Here is a 14,619-nt window from a genome sequence, read left to right on the forward strand (position 1 = left end):
AGGAGCCGGACCTGCTAATGACTGCTTCTGGGGCACAGCACAGTCTGGGGTACCAGGAGAGGCAGGAAGCCTGCATTAGCACCACTGCAGTGCCACAGACTAGGAGCTGCCAGAGGTAAGCCTATGCCCCAAGTAATGTTCTCTGTAAACTGTGCACTTGTGTGAACGCTAAGGAGAGATTCAAATACTGCTCACAGATAGGTTTTTTCCTTCTACTAGTGGTGCACATTTGCACTTGCCTCTCTACAGATTAAAAATGTATTCCACACATGAATGGAAAAAATCCACACATGGATAGAAAAGATTAGAGAGAACACAGAGCTAGGCAGGAGATTATGGTGTAGGATTAAGGCCGGAGCCCCCTCAGAGCCCACACTCTAGTCAAAAAATAGAATTATGTTGGGTTACAGGCATCAATAATTTTCTTCAACTGGGCCATGAGGGGTAAAAAAAGTTTGAAAACTACTGTATGAGATAGGTAAGTAGAAACTTTAGCACTACACTAAAACTGAAATCAATTAACCAAATAAAACTGAACTATAAATAAACAAACCCAAAATACTTATTTCTATAAACTTAAAAAAACAAAAAAATGGTCTGGTAGCACTTTATAGACTAACAAAACATGTAGCTGGTATCATGAGCTTTTGTGGGCACAGCCCACTTCTTCAGATGACCAGTGTTGGATGTCCAGGACCAAAAAAAATAGAGGAGAAGGGAGAGGGGTGGAAGAAGTAAAAAACGGGGGGGCGGGGGGGGGCGAGCAAGAAGAGGCAGTGGGTAAAAAACAGTAAGGGGAAAGTGGGCTGGAATGTAATAGGAAAAAACAAATATCTAAAGGCTGGATAGTCAAAAGAGGCAGATAAGAGCCATTAATTAGCAAACAACAAATGGTCAGGTAGCACTTAAAGACCTACAAAGCACGTATGTGGTATCATGAGATTCTACATAGACACGCTATACCAGGAACCCACCGACTGCTACACTCACCATCATGCCTTCAGCTTCTATCCCAGACAATTTCTCAGTCTACTGTATACAGCCAAGCCCTAAGATACAACCGGATTTGCTCCAATCCCACAGAGACAGACAAACACCTACAGGATCTTTATAGAGCATACCTAAAACTGAAATATCCACCTGGAGAAGTGAAAAAACAGACTGATAGAGCCAAAAAAGTACCCACACACGAACTACTTTAAGACAGACCCAACAGAGAAAACAACAGAATTCCACTTGTCATTACCTACAGTCCACAAGTCAAACCCCTCCAACGCATTATCCGCAATCTACAACCAATCTTGGAAAATGATCCCTCACTCAGAGGCCTTGGGGGAAAGACCCATTTTCACTTACAGACAACCCCCCAACCTGAAACAAATTCTTTCCAGTAACCATGCTACACAACTACATCATAAACATCCAGGAACCCAGCCCTGCAATCAGCCATGGTTGGGCGGTGCCAACTCTGTCCATATATCTATACAAGTGAATTCATTACTGGAGCCAACCACATAAGCCACCAACCAAATCAGAGGTTCATTTAACTGCACATCCAATAATTTGATCTATGCCATCAAATTCCAGCAATGCCCCACTGCAATATATATTGGACAAACTGAACAGTCCCTACGGGAAAGAATCAATGGACACAAATCAGATATCCGTGAAGGGAACATAGAAAAACCTGTTGAAGAACACTTTAATCTCCCTGAAGCAAAATGCAGGACAATGTAGCACTTTAAAGACTAACAAGATGGTTTATTAGATGATGAGCTTTCGTGGGCCAGACCCACTTCCTCAGATCAAATAGTGGAAGAAAGTAGTCACAACCATATATACCAAAGGATACAATTAAAATAAACCATCTTGTTAGTCTTTAAAGTGCTACATTGTCCTGCATTTTGCTTCAACTACCCCAGACTAACACGGCTACATTTCTATCTTTAATCTCCCTGAGCATTCATTAACAGGTCTTCAAGTAGCTGTTTTGTTACAAACCAATTCCACAAGCCAAACAGACAGGGAAGGCCTGGAACTACAACTCATTCACAAATTCGATTCTCACACCCATGGACTGAATAAAGATACTGGATGGCTGGGTCATTATCAACCTACCAAACAATAAAGAAAACAATGGTTCTTTGTCTATGTAGAATCTCAGGATATCATCTACATGTTTTCTCAGTCTTTAAGTGCTACCTGACCATTTGTTGTTTGCTAATTAATGGTTCTTATCTGCCTCTTTTGACTATCCAGCCTTTAGGTACTTAGAAACTATTTGTTTTTCCTATTGCATTCCAGCTCCGCTTTCCCCTTGCTATTTTTACACACTGCCTCTTTTTGGTCCCCCACCCTCCCATTTTTTCCTTCTTCCACCCTCCTCCCTTCTCCCCTCTTTATCTTGGTCCTGGACATCCAATACTCCGGTCATCTGAAGAAGTGGGCTCTACCCACGAAAGCTCATAATTCCATCTACATGTTTTGTTAGTCTATAAAGTGCTACCAGACTATTGGTTGTTTTTTTAAGTTTATCCTATACAGTCTAACTCAGCTACCCCCTGGAACTACTTATTTCTATAGCAGAATTCAGTATTCATTCTTTATTTATACTGTATATTGTGGCAGTTCCCAGGCAGGATCGGGGCCCAACTGTCCTAGAAGCTATTTATACACATGCCACGCTGTTAGTGCCCAACAATTAAAAATAAAGACAAGCTGTCAAAGGCTGAAGGAAAAGGGGAGGGCAAGCCAATAAAAAGGTATTGAGGTATTTATGATCCCTGTTGTCTTAGGGTATATCTATGCTTTGAGCTTGGAGATGCAATTCCCAGCTCACAGAGATGTACCTGTGCAAGCTCCGCTCTTATTAGTATGCTAAAAACAGTAAGGTAGCATGGGTAATTTGAGTGGCAGCTTGGGCTAGCCACCAGGGTATGTGCCCAGGGGACCAGCAGATACATGTACTGGGAGGGGGAGGAGGGTTAGCCTGAGCCATCACCTGGGCTACGCTTACTACACTACTATTTTTAGTGCACTAGTACCCACGCAAGCACTGGTTAAGCTATTATTTTAGAATGCTAATAAGAGCAGCACTGAAAATCACATCTCCTAGCTCAAGCGTAGCTGTATACTTTCATTCTCTCATTCTTTTTTAGGTTTGTTTATTACTGGGGCAGTAGTGGGGTACAGAGGCATGAGAGTCAGGGGAAGAAAGGAACAGAGACTCTGACAAGGAGGGATAGAAGAGCACATGGGAGAAGGAAGGACAGACAGAGAGAGAGGGGCATGGAGTGCAGGGAATACAAAATATTATAAAACTCAGCATGTGTGTCTTTTCATCCTCAAAATACTTTGCAAACATTGAGGTTCCAATTACTGCTGTGCTTAAATCCTTTCCTGGATTTGGACCTAACTAATAGTACCTACTGATGAAGTGTTAAGATGCATCATGCTCATTCTGCCGATAGGGTAACAGAGCTAAAGAAGTGATAGAAATGTAGCCGTGTTAGTCTGGGGTAGTTGAAGCAAAATGCAGGACAATGTAGGACTACATTGTCCTGCATTTTGCTTCAAAGAAGTGATCAGCACCCAGCAGGGTGTGAATGGCCACAATGGAAAACCAAAACCTTACAGGTGCTGCACTGCCCCAGCTGTGCCACTGGCGCTTCTGGGGGTGTAGCACATGGTTTCAGGCGTGGCAGTAAGTTGAGACACTTTATTTGCAAGTGAACTGTGGGAGATTTAGTCTGCCCTTCTGGACACAAATCTTTGGGAAGTCTATCAACATTCAAGTGATTTAGCTTGTGTCCATTCCTCACTGCGTGGTCAGTGGCCTACATGAAAGCAACTTCCAAACACTTCGGCTATATCTACCCTGCCCCTTCTTGTGCAAAAAAAATATGCAAATGAGGTGAAGCGTGGAATATCGCCATGCCTCGTTTGCGTAATTTATTAGGCTCCGTTTTTGCACAAGAGCCATTCTTCCTGAAAAAAAGAGGAAGAATAGGTCTTGCGCAGGAGGGGTCTTTTGCACAAAAAGGATTTGTGTAGACAGCTCCTTTTTGTGCAAAAGCTTCTTGTGCAAAAACGGAGCCTAATTAATTATGCAAATGAGGCATGGCAATATTCCATGCTTCGCCTCATTTGCATTTTTTTTGCACAAGAGGGGGCAGTGCAGACATAGCCATTGGGCTGTGTGAGAGGACAGGAGCAGTGTTTAGGCCAACACCCAAGTATCAATAGTGAAGACACCCAGGAACCCCGCACCAGTTGCAGGGATATGTTCTTGAGATCACTGTGAATGGCAAAATCCATGTATGCAGGGGGCAAGAGGGTGTTCCCAACACAAAACAACCACATTTTTCCACCCACTTCTAGTTTCTGGCAGTGAGCATATAATGAATTGTGAGTCTCGTGATATTTATATTTATGATTATGTGTCACAGTGTCATATTATTCCCAGTAAGATTTCCACACACCCAGACTCAGATCATAGAATCATAGAATACTAGGACTGGAAGGGACTTCGAGAGGTCATCGAGTCCAGTCCCCTGCCCTCATGGCAGAACCAAATACTGTCTAGACCATCCCTGATAGACATTTATCTAACCTACTCTTAAATATCTCCACAGATGGAGATTTAACCTCCCTGGGCAATTTATTCCGTGTTTAACTACCCTGACAGTTAGGAACATTTTCCTAATGTCCAACCTAAACCTCCCTTGCTACAGTTTAAGCCCATTGCTTCTTGTTCTATCCTCAGAGGCCAAGATGAACAAGTTTTCTCCCTCCTCCTTATGACACTCTTTTAGATACCTGAAAACGGCTATCATGTCCCCCCCTCAATCTTCTCTTTTCTAAACTAAACAAACCCAATTCCTTCAGCTTTCCCTCATAGGTCATCTTCTCTAGACCTTTAATCATTCTCATTGCTCTTCTCTGGACCCTCTCCAACTTCTCCACATCTTTCTTGAAATGTGATGCCCAGAACTGGACACAATACTCCAACTGAGGCCTAACCAACGCAGAGTAGAGAGGAAGAATGACTTCTCGTGTCTTGCTCACAACACACCTGTTAATGCATCCCAGAATCATGTTTGCTTTCTTTGCAACAGCATCACACTGCTGACTCATATTAAACTTGTGGTCCACTATAACCCCTAGATCCCTTTCTGCCGTACTCCTTCTTAGACAGTCGCTTCCCATTCTGTATGTATGAAATTGATCGTTCCTTCCTAAGTGGAGCACTTTGCATTTGTCTTTATTAAACTTCATCCTATTTACCTCAGACCATTTCTCCAGTTTGTCCAGGACATTTTGAATTATGACCCTACCCTCCAGATTAGTCGCAACCCCTCCCAGCTTGGTATCATCTGCAAACTTAATAAGCGTACTTTCTATACCAATATCTAAATCGTTGATGAAGATATTGAACAGAGCCGGTCCCAAAACAGACCCCTGCGGAACCCTACTTGTTATGCCTTTCCAGCAGGATTGTGAACCATTAATAACTACTCTCTGAGTACGGTTATCCAGCCAGTTATGCACCCTCCTTATAGTAGCCCCATCTAAGTTGTATTTACCTAGTTTATTGATAAGAATATCATGCGAGACCATATCAAATGCCTTACTAAAGTCTAGGTACACCACATCCACCGCTTCTCCCTTATCCACAAGACTCGTTATCCTATTAAAGAAAGCTATCAGATTGATTTGTTCTTCACTAGGTCATGCTTGTGGTTCCTAAGAGAACTGTGTTTTTATTAGTAAGTAAGTTTCTAAAACTTCAGCAGGGGAGTGGAAGTGGGGAGCTTTGTCAATGAATAGCTTAGACATCTCTATGGAGCTCTGAGCTAGAGTGGAGCTAGCTACTACCTCCATTATAACACATTAGATCAGGAGAGTAGATGAAATGTAAATCATGGGCAGATGATTGTTGATTAAATCTGTTTAGGGGTAAGAGAAAGGACAAGGAGTATTTATTTACCTGGCCTATGTGTCAGCTCAGGCAAGGAAACAATGGCAGTTACTTCAACCTTACCTCGGGTACCCTTGAGCTCCTAGGTGTGGGGTGGGATAAGAGAAAAGATTTATGGATCACTGGCAGCTCTGAAATGATTTCAAAGAAAATACTGGACATCTTTCAGAACTCAAACTACTCCTACAGGTATAAAGCCAATGCTTAAGTGAGTGGAGACCATGGAAATCAGATCTACACCAATGAAGACTGACACTGAGGTACAACCTAAATTTTCTAAAGCTCTGATCAAAGGAACCGGAATAGTAAATTGGAGAGCTGAATGTTTATCTTCATATCCCAATTGCTGAAGGAATCATCAGGTTGTTACCAGGATTTCCTCAGAAATAGATTCAGGAATGAATTTTTTGTAGTTAATTTGTGGGCTCACCCTTAAGGAGAATCCATTTCATTTGGAAGGAGCTTAATAAATTCCCTAAATACTTCAGACTTTAGACAAAAACTGAAGTTCAATACTGTTTATCACACACAGCCGCCAGCACACAGAAATAGTACCAAGAGCAGCAAGCAAGAAAACAAGAAATGGAAAAATAACTAAGTGGCAAGGTTCAAGAGCCAAACGAGAATACTTTCAAAAATGGAAAACTAACCACAGTGAAGCAGCTACAATAGGCAAGGTGTATGATGTAAATTACAAGAGTCAAGGTAGAATCTGAAGAACAAATAGTTAAAGAAAAGGCCAAACAACAAGAAATCTCTTATGTATACCAAAAGCAGGAAATCTGCAAGAGAATCAATCCATCTGCTGGACCACTAGGGAGTGATCTAGGAAGGACAAGACCTATTTCACTAACAAGGAAACCAGCTGAAGCAACAACTAAAAATAGGATTATAAAACATCTGGGTGATCACCATGTGATAGGACTAACAGCAGTTTCTGCAAAAGGAGAACCATGTCCCTCTGGCCTGCTAGAATTCTTTGAGCATGAAACTAAATAGAGAATAAGAGAATGGGTTGAAAATTCTTCCTCTTGACAAGGTTCCTCTCAAGAGGCTATTAAGGCAAATTAAATATCAGAAAGGGAGAGAGGTACTATAAAGTCATGGAACAAAAACTAAGGCTATGTCTAGACTGCAAGCCTCTTTCGAAAGAGAGCGTCTAGACTGCACGCGGAACTTTCGAAAGAGCAAGCCGCTTTTTCGAAAGAAAGCATCCAGTGAGTCTGGATGCTCTCTTTCGAAGAAGCCCTATTTACATTCAAGAACGCCTTCTTTCGAAAGAAGCACTTTCAAAAGAAGGCGTTCTTCCTCGTGAAATGAGGTTTACCGCCGTCGAAAGAAAAGCCGCGTTCTTTCGATTTAATTTCGAAAGAATGCGGCTGCAGTCTAGACGCAGGTGAAGTTTTTTCGGAAAAAGGCTACTTTTCCCGAAAAAACCCCTGAGTCTGGACACAGCCTAAGAGGAGAAAATAGTGAACTTTCTTTGTGGCACAGTATTAACTGATATGCCAAGATTCTGGGCCAGAGCCAGTGTTGTTTAAAATGTTCATTCATGATCTGGAAACACAACTGACATAACCTTATTAAAGTTAGTCGGAACTAGAGAAAACTGTGAGGAACTCCAGCAGGACTGAATAAAGCCAGGTCAACCAGTAACATGATGGCAGATGAAATTCAATATTAATAAGTGCAAAGCAGTGAACAATGGAAGAAATAATTTTAGTCGTTGATAACACAATCTACATTCACTAACAACTCCAAAAAAGCCATGGGCAACTCTACTACAAACACTGCACAGTAAGCAGCAGCAGTTAAGCAAAAAAAAAAAAAAACCACATTATGGTGTATAAGGAATGGAATGAAATATGATAATACCAGTACATCCAACAGTGTTATATTGCCACTTGAAACAGTGTTCAGTTCTGAACATGGTAGTTCAAAAAAAGGTTATGTCAGAAATAGGATTTCAGAGACAAGCTATGTAAATAATTAGTAGTATGGGAGGGAGACTATGTAAAGAGAGATTTAAAAGACTAGAAGTATTTAATTTAGAGAAGAGAGGAGGGGGAAGAAAAACAAGCATAGAAAAGTTTTTGCTCTTTTGCTCATCCTTACTCTAATAAGAGAACATGCTATTAAACTGAAAGGAAGCAAATCTAAAACTAATAAAAAGAAAATACCACTGTCTGCCACTCACCCACGCTCATCATTAGCTAGTGGAATTAATTTTTCACAAGATATTGAAGTAAAAACCTTAACAAGACTTCAAAAAAAAAAAAAAAAAAAAAAAGGAGGGAGATCTGTTTATATAGACAGTGAGAACACCCCAGTTACTGTAAATATGATTAAAACTACGTTTGGAAAAGCTACATACCTCATGCTCTGGAGGTTAAGTCAATTATTAATGAATTGGGATAGAAGAAACTTATTCTACAGGCAGGTTGTTACACAGTTACCCACTTTGGGGTTTTTTGCTCCTTCCTTTGAAGCCTGGGGTACAAGCTAGACACTGACAGAGAAAAGACTAGAAGGACCTGCTGGTTGGATCAAATAAGGCAATTAAAAATGAGATGCTATACAAAGACCAGCACACGTGGCTTTTCGGTAATTATAATCCTGATTGTCATGTAAGGAAAACAGAAAGGAATTGACAATAAACATATAAATAAATAAAGCAAACATTACAGATGAAGCTGCATGTGCAGTGCCAATTTTCTCCATGACAAACTAAAAGTGCTAGCAAGTAAATATGCTGCCACGTGACCTGCTAAATGAGTAGAAATGAGAGGGCACTCAGATAATTGAAATGCTGGGATAATCGCAACAAATTAAAGACTTTGCTTACAAAAGTCTTTAAATCAAAACTACTGGGTTAAAAAGCTCTGTATTACCACTGCACATAGTTACAGTAGGCATATTTGGCTCCATTTGTCCCAGGGCAGTGGGTTGATTTCATCCCTTCACATTAGCAATGCAAACAGATAGAGCCCTGTGGTATTTTTTTTATTTTTCAGAATGTCGTGTTATTTTGTTTTATTGGGGGAAGGGGTCTGCCCTAGAGCATGGCTACAACCCTTCCCCCTTCCACTTCCCAGGGTACCAAGCCCTTGGCAAGGGTGGAGAAACAGTGAGATTTCAGTCAATAGATCAGAATGCCACTCACTCAAATTTGGCCTGGCCACCCCTCCATCATGACAAAGGGGTGGCCAGGCCACGTGAATGGCCCTGTGGCTAGAAGCCATCACTACAGGGTGAATAGTTTGTTTTATTTCATGTTATTTCACTTTGAGCTCTGTACCTAGATATGGCATCTTCCAGGCACTTTTTTTAAGTTTTCCTCTATACATAGACTGAACATAAGCCTGCAAAGAACTCTGGAGATATTCATAGATTTCAAGGCCAAAAGAAATCTGTAGATCATGTAGTTTGACCTCCTAAAACAAGTCACAGAATTTCAGCCAGTTACCTCCGTACTGCAGCTAATAACTTTTTCTTGACTAACGTGCATGTGCCTTCCAGAAAGGCATCTAGTCCTGATTTGAGGAATTCAAGTGACGACAGGTCTACCACTTCCCTCAGCAGTGTGTTCCAATAGCTAACTCAACCTCACTGTTAAACGAAGGTCCAGCTTCTCAGTTCCCATTTTTGGATAAAACTAATTATGAAGGCTGACAGGGCTAGCCCTATCAACTGGTGTATAGGGTGTAGGCAGCTGTGTGTACAGTGGCATGATAGAGGTGGATATATAAGCTAGCTATTTGGAAGGGAGGGCAAAAGTGAATAATTGTTTCACAGACCCACCTCAAAATGTTATAGAATCCATGTATTGCTGCTGTGGATGCCTCTTACACACAAGGGCTATGTGTACGCTACAGGCTTCTTGCGCAAGAACGACCACTCTTACGCAAAAACTTGCCTATTCTTGCACAAGAAAGTTTACAGTAGATTGTCAGAAGAGAGGGCTTTTTGCGCAAGAGTTACTCCTGTCCCTACGAGGAATAAGTCTTTTTGCGCAAGAGCTCTTGTGCAGAAAGGCTAGTTTGGACGGGAACATGGGTCTCTTGCTCAAGAAACCCCCATGGCTAAAATGGCCATCAGAGCTTTCTTGCGCAAAAGAGCGTTCACACTGCCATGGACGCTCTTGAGCAAAAGCACATGGCAGTGTGGTTGCGCTTTTGTGCAAGAACTTTTTGCACAAGAACTCTTGTGCAAAAAGCCTTCAGTGTAGACATAGCCAAGGTGTTTTAAAGCCATACAGGAAATTAATAGGCAGGAATAGGGATGTAAGCAGCTAGTCGATTATCCAATAAGAAAATGCTCATCAAATAGTTGACTTGACTAGTTGCTTGCCCTACCCCTTGCTGCCTCTATCAGAGAAAGGCAACAAGGGGCAGGGAGCAGGAGTTGGTGCTGGGTGGAACCGGTAAAGCTGGTTCCCCACAGCGCTGTCTCTGTGGGGAACAGGGGAGGCAGAGGCACAGCGGGAAATGGCACATGCAGAGATGGCTTCAGTCCCAGCTTGCGCTGGTTCCCACTGACAGTGCTTCTGCTTCTGAAATGTACAAGAGCCCAGTAAGCTCTTGTACATTTCAAAAGCAGAAGTGCCACAGGGAGCAAGGGGCAAACAGGGACTCAAGCAGTCCTCACTCACCCTATACTCTCTGCACCACCACCCCCCTTTGCTGTCTCTATAAGAGGCAGCAAGGAAGGGACAGGAGTCAGTGCTGGGGGGCGTCAGCTTAAAAGCCAGTCCCCTCCAGCACCATCTCTGGGGTGCTGCCTGCCCCCCTGCTACCTTTATGAGAGGTAGCATGAGGGGGGAGGAAGAGGAAGCTGCTGCAAAGTAGCCCTTGTCCAAAGGGGTCCCAGCAGGAGCTAAGCTTTCCTGCAGACAAGGGCTGTTGCCGCCAAGCAACCCGTTTGTGGCAGCCAGAGCCCATGGGCAGGGGCTGCTGCCTGAACAGCTTCTATCCGCAGCCAACCCTGGCCACCATGAACAAGGGCTGCTCTGGCACCAGCAGTCTCGGCTTGCACTGATCACTGCGCCTCTGCATTTTAAATGCAGTAAGAGCCCAGAGACTCTTACTAAATTTAAAATGCAGAGCCACAGTGCAGGTGGCTCTGGCGCCAGCACGAGCCAGGACTGCTCAGTCCCGGCTCAAGTCGGCTCCTCAGGAGCTACTATCGCTACGGCTCTGCAGAGGCGCTTATCAACTAACTGTCTAGTCGATACAAATTGTGTCAACTATAGGATTAGCCAGATAATCACATCGGAACATCCTTTAGGCAGGAAACTATGTAGAGACTGCCAGAACATGAAAATACTATGTTTATAGATATATTTCTGTAAAATGATAGAACTACATGATGCTTGCAAAAATAAATAAAATCTGCTGTTAAATAACTAGCAGTATTCCCTGTAGAGCGTGATGTAATATTTCTTATCTTTAAGTACTAATAAGTAACAATAATACATTGCAATTATATAGCATCTTTGGAGGATCTCAAAGCACTTTTAACCAACCATGAGAAAATAAGTTCTAATAGGTCAATCATGACACACAACATGCTTGCTACTCATACATTACGATGTTCAAACTCATCTCTTTCAAAAGAGACACAAAACTGGAGACATGATGGAAAAATTTATATACAATTAAAGTTATACTTCAAACAGTGCAAAGCAAGGTAGTGTGATTATTCCCCATTGAAAAGCAATAAATACACACATACAGAAAAATATTTTAAGAAGGTTTTTTATTAAATGATTGCATAATCTGTCAGGATCTCTTGAAGTCATACAACCTATATTATTAGAGAATTTTATACTTAACTGTATTTTAAGTGTGCTTTCCTTCCATTTTGAAAGCACACATTTACTAGCAAGGTTCTATCTATCAGATTTAACCAGCTCAGCATGTATATTGAACTAATATCTATGGTATGTGTTAAAGTGATTTGTATGCAAAACGTCAACAATGGACTAGGGATGTAAGCGACTAGTTGACTACCCAATAAGCATATACTTATCGGGTAGTCAATTAGTGACTCAACCAGTCGCTCCCCACTCCTCTGCTGCCTCTATCAAAGAGAGGCAGCAAGGCAGGGGAGCAGGAGCTGGTGCTGGAGGGAGCCAGCTTAAAAGCCGGTTCCCCCCAGCACTGTCTCCACAGGCAGGTCAGGGAGGCAGAGGCATAGCAAGGGGACTGGGCACTAGCCAGGAATCCACAGGAATCCACCAGACTCTTAATACATTTAAAAAGCAGAGGTGCAGCATCTGGGACCAAGCACCAGCCGGGAATCAGCTGATTCCCAGCTCGTGCCTGATTCTCCTACTATGCCTGATTCTCCTACTATTAAAAGCTTGGCAGGTCTTAATACATTTAAAAAGCAGACCCGCAGCGAGGTTAGCCATTGTGGCTCTGCAGTTTCCCCCCTTACTGACTAATTGAGTAGTCGATGAGCTGATTAAATGCAATTTAACATCCCTACAATGGACTCCTTTAAAAATTCAAAATCAAATTACCCACTTGAGAAGGCAAAACAAATTTCTGCCCCAAAGAAAAAAAGTTTTAAAGACAGACAATATGAAATCAGGAGTGCTCTAAGGTTTTTCAAATTCTACTGTCTTTCTTCTTGCAATACTTCTGAATTGCTAATAAGTCACCAAAGATATAGAACAAAAGACAAATTTGGTCTTTGACTGTGATTTCTTTCTATTCCTGAGGCAGCCAGTGTGCTTTACAAAGATGATGAAGTGGAAGGAAGGAACCAGCAATGGTTGGGGGCAGAGAGGCAGGGAAACCCATGTTGCTTTGAGACATTTACAAGGGGATCGAAGTCCTGCACTGTCTGCAGCAGAGGCGGGAAATTATGGTCCAGAAATAGATGACTTCCTTCCTTCCAGCTCTGGTCTGATTACATGCAATCTATGCTGGCTGCTCCTAAGAGCCATGATAGCCAAACTGCCCTGGACATCCCTACAGCAACCAGGCCCACTGCTAGAAGGTGGCCTTTGAATGATCTGGATGGATCTACACTGAAACCTTGCAAGGGGAACACCTTCTCTGCTCCCCTGAACCTATTACAACCTTACATGCTGGCCCACAGCCCAAGGGCCAGGGAAGAGGAGACTGGCAGAAGCTGCAGGGAGTGTGCTACCCAAACAACATCAGCCTTGGAGATACCCGGCTCTGCGCTGCAGAACTAATTTCAAACCTGCCTGCTGCCTTTTATAGCCACTGACATAATCCCTCCTACGGATTTCAAGTCACGACAGGCCAACATGCCAAACATGTCTCCACCCACTAGAATTACCTATCCGGGGAAGGACCAGGAGGCGCAGTTTAATGTCCTCCCCCCAAGGGGCACCGAATCCCACCACCCCTGGAGAGGCTGCCAGCTAACCAGCCACAACAAAAAAGGCATCCGCTGGAAATCCAGCCCCAAACGGGGGCAAGGGGGCGCTGCCCCTCCCCCTGCGCACACTGAGCCAGGCCAGTGCAGTGAGTGGAAGCAGCTGTGTTACCCGGGAGGTTTGGGGGGGATCCAGCCCCCCGAGGACTCGCCCAGCACAACGCCCCCGCAACCCCGCCCCCTGCTCCATAAATCCAACGAATTGACCCGCGTGGATCCGGCAGCCCGTCCGCCCCCAGCCAGGTGCGCGTCCGGGGGCGGGGAAGGCGGCGCGGCGAGCCCAGACCCGCCCGGAGAGCCGCGCCGGCAGCCAGGTGGGAGGACCCAGGCAGCCATGGCAGCGCCGCGGGGCCAGGAACACCCGGCCCTTGGGAAACACGCGCCCGGCAACCGAGCGGGGGAGCTCGCCGGACGGGACGCTGCTGCCCTGTCGATCGGCCGCGGGGCCGCCTCCCCACGCGAGCCCGCGGCTGCTGGGTCCCGCCGGGCGGAGGATCCATCGCCGGGCCCCGGCCGCGCTCACCTCATCTTCCCTGCGGTTCAGGGGACTCGCTCCGTCCGCCCGCCCCCGGGAAGTTTGTCCGTGTGTCCGGCGCGCCGCGGCCGGCTGATCAATGCAGGGCCCCCCCGAGCGCGCTGAAAGCCAGGGAGGCGCGGCGGCTGCTGCTGCATCGGCTGCCAGAAGCGGGGCGGGGGCTCCCTGCGGCTCCGCGGCTCGCTCGCCTGGCTGGGCTCCTGCTCTGGTCCCGCGGCCCCTGCCAGCGCATCTTCCTGTGCCGAGGGCGCTAGCTGTGGGGATGGTCCGCGGCGGCTGACAGCTGTTCCCGGGGCCCTGCCATCTTCCGCGCTCCCCGGGCGCGTGTGAGAGAGGGACCCAGCACACAAAGCCGGCGGAGCTCTGCTGCCCACTGCTGCTGAGAAACACTTCCGCCAGCCCCGCGCCGAGCTCGGCTTTTCCCACGGCAGCCAGCCAAGCCGTGCGCAGGAGAGCAGGCACACAGGAGCAGAGAAGGCGCACGCAGCCGGGACACAAACACCCCTGCCCCCTGGTTATGTACCTCCCAAATAATCCAGGCATGCAGACAACAGAGTATGCTTACAGACACCATCGTAAACATGTACACAGATAGGATGATCCACACACACACACACACAACATGCACCCCCCTCCACACACAACAATCTGGATCTACAACATCATGCACACACGATAGTGTAAGAAC

The 14,619-nt window shown here is 44.9% G+C and overlaps 1 protein-coding gene across 3 annotated transcripts in view; it reads right to left on the reverse strand.

The window, feature by feature from the left end:
• The window catches only part of EVL (Enah/Vasp-like), a 209,899-nt gene extending 195,586 nt beyond the window's left edge, over positions 1–14,313 (reverse strand). For all 3 annotated transcript variants that reach the window (XM_075926581.1, XM_075926577.1, XM_075926578.1), the window contains exon 1: positions 13,920–14,313. Coding sequence is in view for 1 of the 3 variants with exons in the window: in XM_075926577.1 (XP_075782692.1) it covers positions 13,920–13,924 (5 nt within the window). In the remaining 2 variants the exon portion in view is untranslated. The remainder of the gene's footprint in view (positions 1–13,919) is intronic.
• Positions 14,314–14,619: the final 306 nt, after the last annotated feature.

The sequence above is a fragment of the Pelodiscus sinensis genome, chromosome 4, assembly GCF_049634645.1.
Source record: "Pelodiscus sinensis isolate JC-2024 chromosome 4, ASM4963464v1, whole genome shotgun sequence".
In the NCBI taxonomy this organism is placed as follows: domain Eukaryota; kingdom Metazoa; phylum Chordata; order Testudines; family Trionychidae; genus Pelodiscus; species Pelodiscus sinensis.